Below are 22,544 nucleotides of genomic sequence, written 5' to 3' on the forward strand. Positions count from 1 at the left end.
CGAGTAAGAAGTACAAAGCACCGAGAGAGTATAAGAAACGTAATCGACTAGAAGAGGAGAGGTGACGCGTATTGCCTGGGCCTTGAAAACCTTGCACGAGCCTGAGGGACGTTCACTTGGCAGTGAATCCAATCGGCCTTTAACGTTACCAATTTCCTATATCGTCGAACAGTAGGCGCAAATTCTCAAACGGAAAGCTACCTGTAAACGATCGCGAACAGTTGTTTATTATTGTGCCAATCGTTAAGTATTGTAAATCTGTCATTGTTCTATTGCGCATCATTTGATTGACGGCCCTATTATTAATAGGACACAGCCTGTAAAGATTACTAAGATTTTATAAATAGTAATTCTCGTAATGCATTGATCACAGGGAGTCGTTAACTTTTGGAAGACGAAATGTCGGAGGCTTTAAGTATTGCAAGGGCGTTCGGAATTATGTAAATTATATTCTACATTATTACTTGTTATTTACGAATAAATTATAAACGAGTTTTTGGTTAATCTTACTAGGCAATTATCACGAGCTTAACAATCAATCAATAAGATGTTAGATCAATAAGATTTTATAGATAAATATTTGCGTTAAAAAATAATTATTTTTCTAGGCAAAATTTCATTATCAGTAATAAACGCAGCTACTTAAATAAACATTTAGTTATATAAATATATTAAATTTTAGTTGTTTTTTTCTTACATATTTATATGTGTTAAACCAGTGACTCGTACTATTTGATTTTCATTACCATGTAATAATTAAATTGTAGTAAGACTTTATTTTTATACATAGTAAATATTAATAAAATTAAGGTATTTTACACAAGGGCGTTAAATTTATACAAACGTATATTATATAAGTAAAATAAATAAAAATATCTTTATTAATGAAGGCATTTAATGAAGGAAGCCTTGCTAGCTATAAATTTATATTCAATGTTTCTTTAAGCGAACAATTCGACGTTGATATTTCGATAATATGCACATTTTTACGTATCCAGACTTTTGATCCTGAATAATTTAAAATCCATCGACATAAGTGTATTTTTAAGATTTTTGCTTCAATAACAAATGCTGGGCATCGTAAAGTAAATTAAGAATTACCTCAGAATATGATTTATACTACCTAAAATCTTCTTCGGTGATCATCAATAATAACCGAGCCTTTATAATGTAATATTATTTCATGTAACATGCAACATAACCCGTTACGTGATATAATTGTGGAACCGTTCTATAGCAATTTCTTTAATTAGTCATTGATATACTTTATCAATTTCTCTTTCCTTATTCCCTATTTATTTTTTCAACATAATCCCTAGCATTTAGGTCATGTAAAAGAACGAAGCAATTCACTGTATAAAAGATACTAGTGCATTGTTAAACTGAGACCGCAAAACTCCAATTACAATTACCGCATGCCGCAGTTACAGGAACGGCAATGGTATTTTTCTTTCCTTCTTAATTTTTTTTTTTTTTTTTTTTTTTTTTTTTTTTACGGGACCTTGAGTTACGAGACGAGCTAGCATGACCACGATGGAGGAATGTTTTTGTATATTAATGGTTCGCGGAAGACTAAAATATTGAAAAAAGTGTTATTCATTGCATCGATGAGAATAAAAGGCCAAATTTACGACGTAAAGTAATTTATGCAATATTTTAATTTTCCATTTGGCCTCCTTCTTAAGATAATTTTACTGCTATAACGCAATTTAAACGTTAAGTATCCTTTAAATTACTATGGTAAAGCATTATTTGCAACAAAGCCCTTAAACATACTCATATCATCAATAAATACGTAGTTATAATAAATAATTTGTAAATGTAAAAAATAAAATAAAATTAAATTAAATAGAAAATGGTGATTAACCCTTAGTAGTCGATATTCCGTCGATATACACTTATTTTTGAACTGCAAAAAATTTCCTCATATGTCAATCTTAATTTTTTAAAAAAATATATATTCCGAATGACGTGCTGATTTTTTCACCAAAACAGTAATATCGATGAAAAATTTACCTTTTAAGCATTATAATCCCAAAAGATGAATATGTTATTCCACTTATACATACAGTAGAATATCTTAAAAATTTTGTTGCAATAACATGAAATAAATGCATTATTTATTGGTATATACATATATTAGAGAAAATTTACTGTCTTAACATGTGTGTGTTTTAACCAACTACTCAAAATGTAAAAGATCTTTTAAAGCATAAAAAATGAACAATTTATTTTATCATAAATATGTAAAGTTCGACTAGCATGAGCATGTGAAAAGACTCTTTCGGAATATTGTGAATAAAAATTTCACGTATAAAAAAAAATATATGCTAAATTTTATAGTTGCCTTCATCTTTCTTCTCGTGTTGTCAAGTGTAATGAAAATGACAATAATAATAATAATAATAATAAAGATACAATAAAACGATATTTTCTTTCGTATATATGTATCATAGAAAAATTCCAAATTGTCAAAAACAGATATATGATTCAAGCCAATGACAATTAACTATATAATATTATTCAATATTATTTAGATGTAGTTAAATTTTTCTTTTTATTGTCTCTTTCATTGTATTGGTATGTGCTATGTTTCTGTGAGATATCACTTTAATTTTATTACTCATTATCAAAATCATTAATCCAATACATAGTTGTTGGTAGTTTGTAATAGACTCGACTTTTTATTCACAATTCTTAAGTGCTTTGTCACTCCCTAAAATGATTTTTTCATTCTGATATATGCATCTGTGACAAAATAAGTTTTGAAATCTGTTCCAAATACAATATATATATATATATATATACGTATGAAACTTTATTTCGCGAAATTCCAATTCCTTGATTATTTTTAGATATAATAAATATAATACAATTAAGATATAATACAAAATTGCTAAATAAGTATTAAACATAATACAAATTGATTAACAATTTATATCTTTTGTCATAAGTAAATTTACTAATGTCTAGTTAAATATCGTGTTTTTCGTTTATATAAACAATTCTAAGTATGTGCATAACATAATATTAATTTCTCGGTCGAATATAATTTTTAATATTAATTTTCTATTATTACTGACAAATAATTTAATTTCTTCAAAATGATCTATCTAAAAAATGTTATTCTTTATTTTAATATAAATGATTTATGGGCATTTTACCAAAATTTGCTCATTCACTTTCAAAATATTTTAATAAAACGTTTTATTGAAAGCAAGAAGTTTTTTAAAGTACTTTTTTTTAGAAGTTCAACATGATATAAACATAAAATAACACATTACTATTGTCAAGAATTTTGAAAAAGTTCAACTTCTGCAAGTATCTAAATCATTACAGCGTAGGTATGATGTAATATAGCGACTATTTTATCGATAAGATTGCACATGATTGATGAAAAATGGTATTCAATAATATGAAATATCATGAAAATGTTAAAAAAAATATATTATAAAAGAATATGAATGTGTGATATTTATAATGAAAGTAAAGTGCAAAAATAAAATTCTTCGAAAACTCACGCATACTAATGAAATAAAATTTATATCGCGAATTGTTAAAAATAATTATTCTAGAGTAATGAAATTCCATCATTATCACCATCCAAAAGTAAAAAAAAAATTCATAATGGCCAATCGTTTTCTTCTTTTTATCTCCCCCCCCCCTTTTTTTATCAAACTGAGCAATCAGCTGCCTATTATTCTTCGGACGCGCTAGTATATCAGAAGCCCATCACTTTTGTTCCTGTCCTCGTCTACACAATATCTGTCATTATCTCCACAAGATACTCCCTATAAACTTCATGCACTTATTTATGTTAAGTAAATTATGCTCTCGATGAATTGTGAAACATAATAAAGAGATATGCACTTGAGGACCTCGGCTACTTGTTTGATCATACCTGCGATATTACAATACAATATAATAAAGTCTATAAAATTATATTTCAATTTATCGTTGAGGAAGGCGAGGTGAAGTAACACAGCGATTGAAACACGTATGTATTTAAATAAATAAGATATGCTCAAAGAAATTTGCATTAGAAGTATTTCGTTTCGGTAGAATAATATTGGTGTATTGTCCATAGAGCAAATACTTTGGGCAAAATTTACATAAAACTAGCAAAAAAAAATCATAATTACATTAATTTATATGTGGCTTTTGCCAAATTAAAATAATATAAAAGCTCCTATCAATTTGCCTGCATAGATATAGATTTTTTTATGAAAATTAATTTTTGCAAAAACAAAAGACATTTCGTTGTATAGTATAATTGTGTACATAAAAATTCATCGTGTCGAAGCGCTATTTTGTAAAAAACAAAAAAAAAAAAAAAAAAAGGGATTATATTTAATTCAAAATTTAACTCTAATGTCATTTATGGGCGTATTCACATTTTGCACTTGTATATCTACAATTAACTTCTACATAGTTATTAAAAATTACGAATTGTTAAGTAAAGTGCATCAGTGACGTAATTATAGGTATTTTCTCTTTAAGTGATTGCTGCAAAGAAGCAGTGATAAATTATACATGTCTCGATAAATGTAGAAAGTCAGTGTGTTTTGTAGCCAGTATGTAGAGGTGTCTGCGAAGCATTCAATACGAATCTTCGAAAATGATATAAAATTTATAAATACTTATTCGGTTGAATTCAGTGTTTAAAATTATAAATTATCCACTGTTACTAAGGAAATAAATATGTTGAGATAAATAAAAAAAAGTTATGGTTACAGACAGTAGTAATATCTTAACTTTCAAAATAATATATTAACCGTGATAAATGCTGTGGCAGTTACGTATGGCGAATATTAACGATAAATAGATATTGTAACAGTTAAATTTATAATACAATCGTATACATTTAATGTACAATAATATTAAGCGTACTTAATGGATGGAACGGAAGACAATAGCTTCTGATGTATCGTTAATAACTTTTAAAACATAATAAATCGCGTCGGTTGTACGACCTAATTAAATGCTTAGAGCAGAACAAACCAATGCAAACAAAAAACAATGCTCCCATGGATAATCATAGGAAACCACAGGAAGCATCGCAAATCAATAAGCAACATTTCCCTGAAAACGGTTTCGCAGAATGAAAATTGTAATTTTCCATCGAAAACATGCGACTCTGCAATAAAATCAACAAATTAACAATAACATGCCAATTTTCACTATTTATATAAAAAGCATCTTCTCGTGAAAGTACGATGCATCGTTATAATGAAAAACTATGAGTTTATGGAGTCCTTATACACTGGCATATGAAAATCGCAACAGACTCTCCATGATATAGGATAGCAATTTGTAAAACGCAAAAATACCGATCTTAAGAGCAGCCACGCCAACGTACAGTCACGGATGCCTTACAACATTAATATTAATCACCATAGCGACGGGAGGGACTACGAAAAACAACAACCATCCCCACTTTATAAAACACAAAAATTATAATAATAATAATAATAATAATAATAATAATAATAATAATAATAATAATAATAATAATAATAATAATAATAATAATAATAATTACAAAATATGAAGAGAAAAAGGGCAACGACAAAGTCAGGAGTATAGGAAGCGTTCTCCCTTCCCCCGGTCCCGAGGGCCCCAAAATCATTATGCCCCACGGCCTCGTAAGCCATCTCTTGTTCCGCCGCGTAAACTCCTCTTCCTCCTCCTGGCGATAGATTGGGTGCGCGAGGAAGCACCCGGAGCGGGAGTCTCGGTGGTGGGAGTGGATTCTGTTATAGTAGGCCACGAGGCGGCCGAGGCGGCCGAGGCAAGCCGACGTAGTCGCTCGCTCGCTCGCGACCAAACGCGCCGCCGACTCTCTCTTCTTGCCTCCCTAAGCGAATATAACTTGGCGGTTCCTCGTCAATCCCAGTCACCGTCTGGCACGCTATCGGCGCGCACCACCGCAACGAGGCGCCCACGATGATGCTGTAACCAGTGAAGCCCTCGTACCCGGGAGGGTGTCATGGCCCGGGTGTCCAGCCGCGTGAGCCTCTGATTCAAATCAAATAGCCCGCGCATTCAATCAGCTGCGGCGCACCAGCCGCGTGTGCGTTATGGTGCTTATTGAGTGACTTTGACGCATGAGCAGACGCGCCGCGTGAGATGATCGGCAAACTCGTGCTCGGACTTTGGATCGCACACTTTTTCTGCAGTTACGGTGAGAGACGACGAGCTTCTTACTTACGACTTAATCGGCCCTTTGCTCGATCACACTCACCCCTATCCCGACGTGCACGCACGCACGCACACACTCCCATCCCACCCCGCGCTCATACGAATCAATCGCACAGGCGGAAAGACCATTCGTCGCTTCGTGATGAGACGACGGCGAGTGTATTGCAAAACCGCAGGCAGGCATGTGTTTAATTTTTAATGAGTGGCGTCGTGCGAGAAGAAAAAGCGGCTTCTTCTTTTTCACGGGCTAGCTAAGTAAGCAGCGCGAACCTCAATGAATGTACATAATCGAGTGGTATAGGTGAGGCAATGAAACTCGATGGATAAACAGCGAAACGAAAGTCATTTGGCACTTGCTTGTTTATCGCGAGTTAATCGGATCATAACATCGTATTTATTAAAATATATGTCTAATAGTAGAATGTTAAACTATCGCGTCTAGCACATAATCATGCTTAATATACTTAAACCATAACATTAAAATATCCACGTACCTCAAAGTCCTTTTGGGAAGTCGATGGCCAATATTCAACGAACTCGATAATAATATTTCAATTTATAATAATCCTTTCACAATAATTCGTCCAAATGTCAGATTTAGTTGTGCCTATAAAGCGGCGAATAAAATTCGCAAATAATGAGCACCTTTTTCACCCATTAAGCAATTGTTTATGGGCATTGTAATTATTTTTAATTCCTAAAGATCGAGAAAACCATTTGTACCACAACATCAAAATTAATAAGATTGATTAATATAAAGTATATCATTTGTGAAAGTTTCGAATATTGAAAAGATTTTAACGGCTATCTAATGAGCACATTTATCTTTCTATAAATCTTCTCTACTCACCTTCTATTCTTCAACATAATAAAATTGCTTTATTATAGTTTTACGCAAGTAATGTATAACTTCATATGACAAATATGTCGATCCTATTATTTTGATGATTAAATTGACTAGGAAAAGGTTTCTAAATATTATAGAAATTTTGTCTAATTTTACGAAGAATTTGAATTCTATTTCGTTACATAGTTTACCTTTTAACATTCATTAAAAAAAACATAGATTTTTTTATAAAATTTTACGTTATTATAAAATATATATATGGAAAAGGATTGCATCAATTTCAGGATAAATCTGATATAAATTCATTTTTTTATTAGAAAAATATACTAGACTTAACAAAACACTCTTATATTTTTAATTTTTACTTCATATAAAATAATAATTTACAAATACAATTTTATATAAGTTAAAACTGTAAACTAATAATATATGTTGGTAATTTATTGTCGATAACATAAAACGAGAATATTATTTTTTTTTTCTGTAATGAATAGAAGCATATTTATAATTGACAAAGCAATTACAGTTATTACATATTTCATCAATCCACTTTTTTAAATATATTACTTTTAAATAGTAGACTGTAATATAACTTTATTGGTATAAGATTTTACAGCTCGTACATGAATACTTACATTTTATAAACAAAAATTGAATCTTATTTAATAAGTATATAGTGAAAATTTACTTTTATATTAATGTTTGATATATTAGCAATATAATTCACTGGAAATATAAAGTTTTCATATAATTATTAAAATTGTCATATGAGAATTTACATTGACAATTATCTGCAAATAATAAAGAAAAGAAAAACATATTAATCTGTATAGAACAATAATATTAATAAAAGATTGAAGATAATATTTTAAATTTATTTCGTTGAAAAAATATAGTTACTTAATGATGTTAAAAATGTAATTATAAAATATCATTTTCTTATTATTTCTTATCGTGTCATCAATATCACAATAAACATTAATTTACTAATATTTACTAAAAGTCAATTAACAATTAATTAAACTTAAGTAATCCTTTAATTATAAAAAAAAAGAAAACAAACAAAAAAAAGTTGTCAAAAATTAATGTAATAAATGATCAAATAGAATGAAGCAATTTATATTGAATTTTTCTAGAATATAGAATAATTCAGTCATCGATCATTTAAGGTCCAAATTGATTTTTTTTTAATAGAAAAATAAATCTTACATTATTTATTACGGCTGATTGTAATTAATTGCTTACTTAGAGTTCAATAATATACATGAAAATTAATAAGTGCAAGCAAATTAGAAAACTCGCGGTCGATATTCGAATTCATTTTGAAAACGTGAAATTTTTTTAATTAAGAATTAAAAGAAATTAAACGAAATTAAATACCAATCATATGATTTACATCTTCGATCTAATTAAAAATTTTTATTTACCTTCATACGTATGTTTATTTACAATAAATATATATGAGATTAAACTCGATTTAAATTCGTTTACTTTCTTTTTTCAAACATAAATTTTTAATTAAAACATTCGATTGTTTTTATTCCATAATGATTATTACAAGATAGAAAATAAATATATTCGAAAAATTTATGACCAGCTTTTATCCCTTCAGGTTTTTAAATATATCTCTTAATTAACATATATTTATTCGCTCAAGTTCAATTAGCATTAACTGCCTAATAGTTTTTTTTTTTTTTTGCTTTTTAATTTTCTCCAAGCTTATCATGTATTATTCGCAAAAGATGTATTTAGACTTAGACTTAACTGCAATTTTCATCAATCACGAAGATAACTCTTTGGTACTCTGATAATACTTTGATATTTTGCAAAGTTGAATAAGGATCGCGCTTTTATAAACATACACATATAAAATTAAAATGTAGATATAGACATTAAATTAATGACACAAATGGTAAACTCATTTCTAAATACTTGGATTAAATTTTAATTGAATTTAAATCAAAATTGAAGCATTAATTTTGCAAAATATTCAACGTGTTGTACTACTTCTCGTGTACTCAATTTAATCTATCCCCTACTTGTTGATAAATAATCTTTCTAACGCACGTGCGATTATTACAAATAAATGTAATTGAGCCATTCCCTATAGGTATTAGGTATCATACCTGTACTTAGTAATTGTTTTTCTAAAGATTGTGGATCTTTTTTTGGCACCTAAATATCTGGTCAAACTTTTCCTCTTGTCGAGTTTGAATGACCGCAGCGCGCTAACCAGTGAAAGCGACCACATAGTTTCTTACGTTGCATGTGCATACATATGCGTATATCAGTAATTGAATATTTCATCGGGATGGTAAGAAAATATCTTCAATAACTCACGTCCGTATTAAAAATACAAATAAAAATGATGGAATACTTTTATTTTTCTAATTCCTCAATCTTCTCGGGGCTTCCGTATAACTTCGATCTTCGATCATTAATCGTAATATTTATTTAAAAAGCCCAATAAATTTTAATTTAAAAGTTAATTGTAATTTAAATTTTTTCGATAATTTATAACGTATTGTAATAAAAATGGGATCAGCGATGCTAATGTCATCATTCTATAAAGAGAAATGTTACTGATATAATATTCGCTTTCTCAAATCATAAAATTTCAATGAAATGCTTTTGTCTTTTTAAATGGACAAACTTATTTAAATGCATTATTGCAATGCATTAAATCCGTTAGAGGAGTCAGTAAAATGAAAATTAAATTATTGAATTAAACTATGTATATGTATATATAGACATATGATAGTTATTATCATTTATTTATTATTAATTGACTTAACTAACATTTTAATGCACGCGTCCCTCAATTTTATAAAATTTTTCTCAGAGTTACAACGCTTTCACTTTGAGAAAGTAAATAAAATTTAATTGAGTTTTTAAATTTAGTACTGTTTAGTACAACGTAAAAATGAACTAATTGAGAATTCATAAGTTTTAATATTAAATATTTTACATGTATGTATACAAATGCATTATTAGCTATTTTAGGAATTGCAACTAATTGCATACAAATATCAACAAATTAATCGATTTCTTAAATGTCAAATTCATATTATTAATAATACATTATATGATTTACCAAGTTTCTTAATCATTAGAATTTTACTTATATAGTTTATTTCAACTTAAAAAAAATCTTTTTAATTTCAATTTACTTTAAGAATTCACAATTTTATTTTAAATAGATTTAAACCTTATTCTTTAAATGTTATTTTTTACACGTATAAAAATAATAAACTATATATAATATTTAACGTTATCAACGTTATATATTATTTTTTAATAATAAATTTTCACGATGAATGTAGTCAACATAAATGATAAACTAAAAATCTTAATTATCCCTTTATCACGTTTAAAATTACAATTACACTTTACGAAGAAATAACGAAATAATTGCCAATTAATACGTACGCTAAGTATTTTATTTAATATTTTCAAATAATTCTAAAAATATTTATTAATGTATAAATCGTAATTAATAGTAGTTTCATTTCCAATTTATTTATTTTTGTAAAGAAGGAAAAAATAATAATACATCAATTATTTTTAATACTTTCAAATTATTTATTTTTTTTTTTATTTGAATAGACACGGTTCAAATAATGAAATATAGTTGAAAGAAACGTGTATTAAACCGTCGCTAACAGTGTCAACGATGCGTATTCGAAATTGAGAAACAAAAAATTAATTTTTCTAATCGGATTTATTTAACGAAAACTAGTACTTTACTAAATAAGAAATAATATATAAATGAGAATATTTATAAATTCTCCATCATATTCCAAACAAATTATCAGTTAATTGTACAACCTCAATTATTGAAGAAGTCGGCAAACACGTTGAACATATTTATATATGCATGTATAATTAAAATATTCAAATATATGTATATTAAATTACTGTTTATGAAAAAAACTGAATAAATAAATGCAAAGTTAAAAAAAAAATTAAAGTAGATTTCGTGTAATCCGCTTTCCGTAGACATTCATTTTACAGGAGGATTTTAATTATATGGATGTCGACGGCTCTGTATATACATGTAAATATATTACAAATTGGTAAATATTTATAATTTAAATTGTTAAGTGCCAAATAAATTCTCACGAAAACAGAATATTTTCGTTTGAGATCTTAATTATATCACAATGCAATTAACTTGTATGTGCGCGTTATAAACTTAAAATGCTTCCACGCTTATATATTTTGTTATTTATTATTAAAAAATGGTTTTCCAATTCAATGCGGAAAATATGAAATACATATTACAATTATGAAACATTTTTATTTATTATCACTCTTTGTAATTTCTATATTAAAACGAATATTCTCTATTCAAAATTTAATATTATATTTAATATAAAGTTTAATTAATGATAAATAGATGCGTTAAGTTTTTTTAATTAAACGTTAATCTATTGAATTCAGTAAATTAAACACTTTTGTCTTGAAAATTATCCAATCCTTTAAATAAAAAATGTCAATCCATTAAAAATTCATTTCAGAAATATATAAACTAATATAATGAAAACAATAAAAATTATAAGCATATTGATTTTTTATTTTATGTACAAGCATAATATATGATAAATTTATCGAGATTCTGATTATAAATTACTTTATAGTATCGTCAAATGAAAAAAAAATCCATAAAACTATGAAAATTAGTTTACAACATTCAGAATTTGAAGAAAAAAACTCAGCAAAACTTCCCGAATTAAATACAATTTTGAATTTACACAAAAATGTAGTAAAATTATGCTTGAACGAAAATTAAACGTGTAGATTATTAATGAGAGTCAATGATTTCGAAGGATATAATGCAAATTTTTGGTCGTCTGAAAAGCTTCCGTAATACAAAATCCATCGATATTATCGCAGACTTGCAAAGAAATGAAAAATAAAAAGAGGCTCGGTCGAAGCTAAAAAGCATACGAAATTGACGAGATGTCCGTGACTACCGAAAAATCATAGTTTTACGCTCTGGAGCGCTGAAGTATCGGAAACAAAGGCAGAATAGTCTCCGTCATCTACACATCTCGTTTTACAAAACGAATAAATTAGGTTGGAGGGCGCATTGACCTGATTAGCGAATCATGAGAGCGTTCGAGTGCATCGAACCTAAGCTCGGCAGTAGGCGCACTTGGATCGCACAGGTCGATCGGACGATCCGATGGAGAAATTGTTTTTGTGGTTGGTACGTTGTCCTCGAACCGTGACCGAATCCCGGCTTTGATCGTCCATGATTTCCATGACAATTTTGACAATTGATGAGCAAAGTGTACGAAGGGCAAGAAATTCGGCACTAAAATACCAGAATTTAAGTGGAAATTATTAGATATCGAGTGGAGAGACTCTTTATCAGCATATTCGATAATTTTATAGTTAATTTTTTTTTCCTGCGAAATAGAGCGTTTCTTGAATGAACTATTAGTTTATTGCAACGGTTTTTTCATTTTCGTATATCGATAAATCGATAAATTAATGACACCACATAATGGTTTTATTTACTTAAGAACAGCAGTTGCCTCCATTTATTATAACTTGATTTTCTTTTGCATCTAATGTAACTGTAAACATTATTTTCATAAGATTTCCAATTATATTGATAAATTTTTTATAAATATGAAATGTATCAATGAATCGTTTTTTATCAAAATATCGAAGTAATAGTGTTAAACGATTATTTATTTTTTAAACTACTTTCATATTCTTATCAGTAGCTTCATATACAAGTTTACAATAATTATAAATCTTAAACTGCTTTCTCATTAACAGAATAATATACATATTTGTTTATTTATTTTATATTTTATATTTATAATTGGCCTTCGCTTTATTGTTTGTATAAAATAAAATGATATTTTGAGACTTTTAATCTAACGTAAATTGCTATGAATTTGTCGTCGTATGAAAGCAAGTTTCCTAAAATAAATGTCAATTCATTATTCTATGTATTAAATCCTATAAAAATTAAAAAACAAAACATAAAGGAAAAATAAAATAATGATTTTGTAATAAGCCATTATATAATATTAAAATGCTTTGATTAATAGGTAGATATTTTGTTAATTACGATGTTGCTTAACTCTTTTACATTATTATTTTTCAATATAAATAGGATAGACTCACTAATCAGAAAATCTCTTCCTCTATTTACTAAATTTTCGTCATATGCTTACAAAATTATAATATTGCTATATACTTATGAATTGAAATAAAATAAATTATTTTTAATAATTAGGATAGTAACTTTGGTATAGAATACCAAATAAAAATATAAAGCATAGCTTATAATTTTTGTTTTAAAATATTTTATTTCATTAAATCAAATTATACTATATGCACGTAATACTATATATTTTATTCGATCATTGATAATCTTTTTTTTTTTTTTTACTTTAGTATTTCACAAATACTTTAAATGGTCTAACTGTTTTGAATTTTTAATATACTTATTGATAATACAAACTATCTTTCATTTTTCATCTTGTTACTATGACCCAATTGTAGATCGCATCTCAATATATAGAAATATCAGAATTTTATATGGTACTCATTAGCGATAAAGCTAGTTTCTATAAAATATAATTTTTATTATTTTCGAATATCTTAATATAATATTAACATTTCGCCTTAAATTGTACTTTAATGGTTTATTATAAAAATATAATCATTCTTTTCTTATAAATACTTATCCTTTACAAGTACATGCTTTTTACAAATGTACTATTCGCCGATTGAATTTTATTTATACGCTCAGTTTAGCATAATTCTAATAATTCTACACAATTATACGAGCCCATTTTATATAAAAATACTTAAACGCAACAATACAGGATAATATATTAAAAATTTTCCAATTTATTATAAAAAGACTTCGATATTAATAGCGATAACTTGAATATTTTTTTAATAGTTTGTTGGCAATATGTGATGCGATATATCAATTTTTACAATATCTATATTAAATGTTATAAGAATATAGTGATGTAAATTTATTTACATCTAATAAATTTCATAATAAAAGGAAGTTTACACGCTACGACGTAGATGAGTATCGAGAATACTCATTAAATATATAATTTAATTTAATTCAAATCATATAACTAATCGATTTTCACTAGGAAAATTCAATAAATATTATCGATACGTTACAGCGTCTGTTTACGTTGCATTATCATATGAAGAATAAAAATTATGAAAGCGGATACGATTTTGATAAACGGTTCATCGAATTCAAATTGGTACTTTTACCGAATCAATTACATTTTAGTTGTTAATATTATATCTATCTCTATCATCGCACTTAGTTTTATGATCGTATAGATTTGTTTTCTTTTTATAAAGCCCACCAGAAAGATCATAACAATATTCAACAAATGGTAGAATTAATTAAATGAAAATGCTACTTAACATTATTTTAATTTATTTTCGAAAATAATTTATTTTATATTTGGAATAGGAAACAACCGATAAGATTTTTTACTTTTTGCTTTATTCATTATAGTCATTACATTTTCAGGTAATTGTGTAATTAACAAAATAAAAATTTTCTATAATAAAAGTAATTAAAATTAATAATCAATAATGAATAATTAATTATTTATCAGTAAAACTGAAATGAACGAATATATTTTTTGATAATTTATTGTATATATTTATTGAAAATATTTCAATAAATAGAACTTCATATATATATATATATATATATATATATATATATATATATATATATCAGGTATAAGGTGTATTAGACTTAAAGTAGACATTCTTCTGATTTACTATTCTTCAATTTAACACATTTATTGTAATGTAAATATAAGGTTTGTTTATGTATATAATTGCAATATTATACATTCCAATGAAAGTTAAAAGTAATGTTTCACTATTAGTATAAAAAGCATTATTGCTCAAAAACAACAATTCGTGTAATGCAAAGAAAATTGGATAATAAAATTGAAAAATATAATAAAATATTTAACATTCGTGGATGAAATGGTATTGGAATTATTCGATCGACAGAAAAGCAATGCTGTATATTTAATAAATCTTTTACATGAATTTCTATATTAAAATAACAACATTCCGATTAATACAGTGTAATTTATGTATTATGATATTTATATACGAAGAACGATAAATACAGCTTATAGAGTGTTTCTAATAAATATTGACACTTATCTTATTTAATCCTTATACATTTATATGAATAACTAAATATATGATAGTTCTTTGTAACGAACTTATAACATTTCTAATCACAACCACTAACCTCTAAGTCCCAAAATCCCCATTATACATTCATATATGTTCATTATTCTTGATCTATAATCGGTACAATTATTGCATTAAGGGGGACATACTATTATAATAAGCGCGGTTCATTGCCGAGAAAGATTCATCGTTGAGATAAGCTAGCATCGAATTCGTGTACTACCGAGGAAATAAAAATAGACGATTAATACGAGCGATCTAGCTCTATCTAGCTTTCCAAGTACCACCAGCGCGTAAGAACAAATTTTATGATTTTCAATTTACGGCGGCGGGCTAATGATTGCCATTACAATTTCACCGTACACACGTGCATAGTGCGGTTTTATTAACGCCGGGAGTCGCTGACTCTCCCTCGCGCGATCCCGGCAACCTGTCGGAGCGAAACTGGTGCGCGCGCAACGCACCTCCTCGGCAAGAAGCACGCGACAGCTACGTCGGAGATTCACCGACGGATATGGGAAACGAATGGGACGTCGACTCGCCGGTGAAAGTTCCGCAGCAACGTGGAGACGGGAGCGACGACGGCGGCGACATGAAATGAACAATGACGGCTGGCTAGAAATTCCCGAGGCATCGGCATCGGCTTTACTCGAGACTATTCTCGGCGTCCTTGCTCGCATTTACCGAGCATCGCGTTGTCGTTGCTCTTTTCGCCTGGGCACAACCTGACCCTCACCTTTACTTTGGTTTAGTTAATACAATATCATCGTGCTGCAATTTAGCCAGAAGCTGCAACACCAACTTTCCTTCGCTCCTACTCATAATCGCGCTTGCCACATCTCTGCATATCCTTCTTCATTTGACAATAGACATCTCATTGGTGATCCTATTACAAAAGGATCAACAAGCCTTTATAATATTACTTCTATCTTATAGGATCGACTACCATGACGGATTATTATCAATCACGATCTTATTATCACAATGATAAATATATTTACATAGGCTGCTATTGACTGACTCTCATCTCGATCTCATATCGATGAGATAAACATTAAATATTATCTTTGTAATAATATAAAACACAAACATAATTTGTCTTGAAAATGAACAATGCTTTTAAAAAGCATGAATTATAATGAAAAGCTGCAAAACTGTAACCATATCCTCTACAAAATCGTTATATATATATATATATATATATATATATAATGTCTATGGACAATAAATTTCTTAATTACCAAGAATTAGCAATAATTTATACGTTCTGTCTATCTAAATATAACGTTTCTATATACGTGTGCAAATATTCTAATGGTAAATTAAAGAACATGAAGGCATTTGAAAATAGCTATTACTGTAAATTAATCAATGTGTAAATTGCAGGTATTTATTTTACTCTCTTATATTGCAATTTGTAATACATCGATACCAGTATTCATTTTCAAAATTATATTATTTTTCTTTAATTATAGAGTAATCTTCAAACCACAACGTATTAGTATATAATTCTAAATTTTTTTTTTTTTTTATGACATTTCCAATCGATACGTTTGAAAAAACTACCATGAAAAATATTTAACAATTTTTTGAATCGACGGATTTTTGAACAACGTCACTTTACTTTGTTATTTTTTTTTATTAAATACACTATTCGAGAATTTATTAAGTAGTTATAAAACAAAGGCTGATTAATAAAAAGAAATAAAATAAGCTATTGAATTTTATTATTATGTTAATATCGTTGCCTATATAATAATTCTTTTAAATGGAAAATTTCTAAATAATGTTCTAGAAATATATGAAATTACTTGAATGTCGGTATCTTTCAAATAAATTATAATTTTTTAAATAATTATGTTAAAACAATCAATCGAACATTTATTAATGAACATTTTTAATATAAATGGATTTTCAATATTATCTATCGTCAACAATCAAAATACCAATGAAATTTTCTTATTTATTGTTCAGGTTAAATAAGAAAGATTCGCGAATGAAAGCATGGAAGAGTTGTATTACAGAAAAATTTATTAAATCGCCATTGAAGAAAGTATCGAAATTCACATATAGAGTAATGATTGAGCACGCTAAATAATATATTTTTCGATAAATAGATGACAGACAGACAGACAGACAGACAGACAGACAGACAGACAGACAGACAGACAGAGAGAGAGAGAGAGAGAGAGAGAGAGAGAGAGAGAGAGAGAGAGGAGAGAGAAATTAAAGCCGAATTGTGATAATGTCATACACTAGATTAGGTAGGTAATTCGAATCCGGTTGGCGTATCGACCTGTCATATGATCGGACTAGTATCGCGTTCTCAAGCACCGGACAATTAGAAACTCTGGCGAATGATCGAGTGATTCGAGTTACTCGTGTTTTGAGAAGTCGCGTGCTTGGGGGAACTTTCGCTGCTCAGCACCGACTATCACATATTCGTCAAATGTCGTGCTTTCATGATTATTAAGAAAGCTGGACGACACCTTGAAATATTTGAAACAGTAATGTTTTAGCGCTCGAAAGGAATGCGAAATAACACACCTCGTAATAATCATTTGGAAGAGATGAAAATGTTTGCTCTCGATGTCGTAATTCAACATTCTAACGTAATAGGACGCTGCTCTGCATGAATTAAACAAAACGCTCCAAAGAGGCCAAATTTCGAGGAAAATTCAAACGCAAAGCATACAATGATATCACAATGTTCAAGCAACTATTTTATTAAGTATAATTAAATTGCAACATTACGTTAAGACTACTGCAGGTGAATATTAAATTTATATAGGGAAAGTTTCAAAGAACTCATATTTTAATGTATTTAATATGCCACGATTACTCCGTTGTACAGTTATCGTTTAATGTATTGTTTCAGACGGAAGAACTTCTTCTGGTTTAAAAGTCAAAATTTTTAATCTGAAATAGTGACAACATTTTTTTGTTTTGTTTTGTTTTATTTATAATACGAAATCGCAATATATTTCAACATTAAATTTCTTTTCTCTTTCACTTCATTAGGTTGTAGAAACTTCATATTTTATTCCATCAACGCAGAAACATCTTTTTCTTACTGCGACAGGAAAATAACGAAATTATAAGAAAAGTAAGAATTCATTGTAAGAAAGCATCGTTCCTAGGAATAAAAATAAAATTCTCTCACGGAACGTAAATTTAAGATATATATTTGAATAAATCTTGATGAACTTTAGATAGGTGCATACGCGACCCCAAAAACCTACACGATATCATCTCAGAATACAAGTAGAAACGCAGCTATACGGTTATGTACTAAATTATTGTCCATAAGTTTAGCCTGGTTTCTCAATATAGAGAAAACAAATGGACATGCCTAGATTGCCGACACCATTAAAATGGCTACTATACAAAACATTAAGGATAGTTATCGTTCAGAGACGATTTTAGAAATTAATACGCAATGAGAATAAAAATTGCGTGTCACGCGATCCTTATCAATAGTGCATTGGTTTTATAGCTACTCGGCACTGATCTGCTGCCGAAGCATAACATATGAATATAGTATATAGTTGTAGTTTTTCAGCCAACATCAACTGGTTATGCAACATATGAGAGAGTCAGAGGCATCGCTGCCTTAGTTACTTCCTTTTTTATATGATTATTCTGAGAAAGTTTCAATGGCGAAGGGGAAAAACCTTTAAGAAATGTACTCAGATAAGATATATTTACGAAACTAATACTTTTACATAATATGTAACTTCTATTGCAGTTAGTTACATTATATTACTACACACTGTTATTCAATTGATGTTCTATACTGTGCTAAATTAATGGTCGTAAATTCCTGTCACGACCCGTCAAATGAAATGGTTAATTACATTTTGTATAATTTTATGAAAATACATAGTGATAATGACTTATCGTATGATTTAAAATTTATGTTGATTTAATGATATATTTTAGAACATCCCACTTCATTGACACAATAACGCACCCAAAATAACAATATTTTTTTTTATGAGAAATAATTGTAATGTAATGACAGGAAAGACTTGTAATAATATAAAGATTTAATTATTTATTGGATAATTAGGGAACTGATTTCCTGGCATTTTCATAAATAATGAGATCTGCAAGTAGAATTATCAAAAATAACCAATTATTTCGTAAAGGAGTAACCCAGAAAAAAAGAAAACGAAAAATACATAATGAAAATAATAAAATACGACATGAATGAATTAATTAGAAATAAAATTACCATTTCCTTTAAAACACAATTCGAATAGTCGATTAATTTATTTATAAAATTAAGTTCATTTCTTTGTGGGAATTATTTATGTTTAAATGTTATTAACAACATTATCATAGAATTCATGAAGCATACCGAATCGTATAATAAAAAACATAAATAAAACTAAAAAAAAAAATACTCACATTATTATTCCAAACACATTAATCTGAATTAATAATTTCTTCATTTATTCAAATTATAATGTAGAAATTCATATTTTACTAATTACAGAAATTTTATAATAAATCATTTGTAGAATAAACTATGTATGCAATTTCCCAGAACTGATGGAATTGTCATTTGAAATTAAATTTAAGGCTTGTATCTCTTAATAGCCGATTAATAGTCAAAATAATTGATTATATGTAGTAATTAATGCGAATTTATAATTGGAATACTATACATTCTATTATGTAATAATATTCTATTTCATTGAAAATTCCGTTAATTAAATAAAAATTGTCTATAATAATGGGCATCAATATTTTTTTAGTCTAGCCATGTTCTTCTTACTATTTTAGCTATAAGTTATATTTATTGTAAAAAGATTAGATTAGTAATGACATGTAACTAAAAAAATATTTTATTTAGTATAACACTGACGTTTTCATATTTTATGGTTACATTTTTATAAAAATCCATTCAGAGTATATACGCATTATAATTGTATTAATAATCTTTATTAATAAAACTTATTATTTCTTTCCGCTTAGATAATTTACAAATTAAAAAGTGAAGTTCTTAAAACTTTCTTTTGTAACAGAAAACGATCTATTCTATTTATTTTTCCATAAGCGAACAAAATCATATAGAGCCAATAATAATTGTATATGAAAATAATATCGTCATTCTTTTGGAATAAAGATAAACTTGTGCGAGAAAAATATTAATTTGAATGATTTAACAATTTTTTTTTATTTTAATCCAATCAATTTTTTCTTTTTTAACATCATTATGACATATAGAATGATTTATTTTATATACTCGTGTTTTTATATATTGAAATATGAAATACAATATATATTATTAAAATTAACTGATTTTTATATTTATAATATTTACTTATTATACAATTAATAAATATTGAAAGAAAGTAAATATATGTCGAGAATAAATTTATAATAAATATCGAATGTACTATAAAACAGAAAGAATTTTTATTGTCCACTGTCATTTCTAATTTGTAATAAATATAAAACATATTTTAACAATAATTAAATTACAAGTTCAATTAAATTAAACGTAAATTAAATAATGACAAACATGTTAATGACGTACACAACAGTGCCTCTATACAGTTATAATGTTCACTATTTTAAAATATGAAGATAAATAAGATATGAAATAATATTAATAAATTTAGTAAAAATAATATGTCACTTTCCTATTGTGAATTAGACTGAAATTTTGTTTTTAAAAATATCTGTTAATATTTGACTATCCATTTCATAAACTTGAAAATCATCTATAAAATATACTTATACAATTATAATTTATTGGTAACATATTAAGATATGTAGAGGCCATAAAGAGATTCCTTAAATGAAAAATTGTACTATCAGTTCATAAGTTTGATTTATTAAAAAATAATTTAAATGAAAGTCCAAATTCTTATATTTTATACTTTCTCTCATATTTCTAATTGAATCACAAAAAAATTAAGTTTCCTACAAGTTCGACAATTCATTCATTTCCATTTTCATTTCCACAATACCGCATTTAATAATAATAAAAATATTGTATATGTAAAGTGTTCACATTAATAAAATACTTTACTTAATCTACTTGAACACCATATTGAAAAAATGAAAGAAAAAAAAAAACATATTCTCTTACTAAATTGGGCTTAAAGCCATAGAAAATTACGAAATATCTCTTTAAAAGTTATTGCACGGCATAATAACGGTTAGATGGCCGCGTTTAAGCTGACACATAAAAAAAATCGTTGCTGTAAAGCTGCTCAGATGTTAGTACATTTCTTAAACTCATATGTTAGATGTAAATGCAGAGTTTTAAATCGTTCTTATATATGACTAAGTTCACTCACCTCGTTTGCACTTCTACGTATCTATGGGTTAGTAGAAACTGTGTCATCTCGACATTTCGTCTTCGTCGAGGTAAGACTGCCGAGTTTTTCTTGTTCTCTTTTCCATTTTCTCTCACGAAATGTATAACACGGACACCAACGCATATATGATAAAGAAATCCAAATCTGCATAATAACGTTTAGGTGCGCACTGAATATAGAATTTGTCTCTGATGGGCGGCTTTAAAACTAACGTGATTACTACCATTTAGGTAAATGGGTTCAGTACTTTTAACGACTAATGATAAACATATTTCTTATAGTGAGAATAGAAAAGTTCAGAGACTCGTGAAACGTAATAAAACATAATCACAATATAAGTTCAATCGCTCAATTTTTACAGTAGCCAAGAGCTAATCTTAAATTTAATGTTAATTTTTTTTCTTTTTTTTTTTGTATAAACATTATAACAATTTATTGCGCAGCATTTTATCCATGACCTTGAATGTGCTAGTCAAATTTTGTAGAGGTATAAAGTGAAATAGGTATATACTTATGAAATATATAATATTATATTGATGAAGTATGCACACTAAATGCGTATTGTTAAATAATTGGTGGTCATATACGCTAATAGCGTTAAATAGATACTAAATAGATATAAATGTAATTACTCCATTATTTTTGTATAGCTTCATAGTATATTCAGGTTATAATAATTCACGTGGAGTTTATAAAAATAATTTTTTTTTTTTATTTACTAATTAAATATGAAATAATACGGTGATAATTTTATATTTTGATATCTTAAAAAAAAAAGAGAAAAGATTTTATCAGTAAATCAAGCCTGATAATACTTTTAACACCTTAAGGAGATCGCACATCAATATACAATTACAATCTACCGAAATCAAGTCGTCAGAGCATGAAGTTATTCGAAAATTATCATTCTGCGATTCCATTTGTTT

At 27.6% G+C, this 22,544-nt stretch overlaps 1 protein-coding gene across 1 annotated transcript in view; it reads left to right on the forward strand.

The window, feature by feature from the left end:
- Window positions 1-5,822: 5,822 nt before the first annotated feature.
- The window catches only part of LOC105360313 (uncharacterized), a 53,665-nt gene continuing 36,943 nt past the window's right edge, over window positions 5,823-22,544 (forward strand). Inside the window, exon 1 of the mRNA XM_011497197.1 lies at window positions 5,823-6,184. Coding sequence (XP_011495499.1) covers window positions 6,130-6,184 — 55 coding nt within the window. The 5' untranslated portion in view covers window positions 5,823-6,129. The remainder of the gene's footprint in view (window positions 6,185-22,544) is intronic.

Source organism: Ceratosolen solmsi, unplaced genomic scaffold, assembly GCF_000503995.2.
Source record: "Ceratosolen solmsi marchali unplaced genomic scaffold, CerSol_1.0 scaffold13, whole genome shotgun sequence".
Taxonomy (NCBI): Eukaryota; Metazoa; Arthropoda; class Insecta; order Hymenoptera; family Agaonidae; genus Ceratosolen; species Ceratosolen solmsi.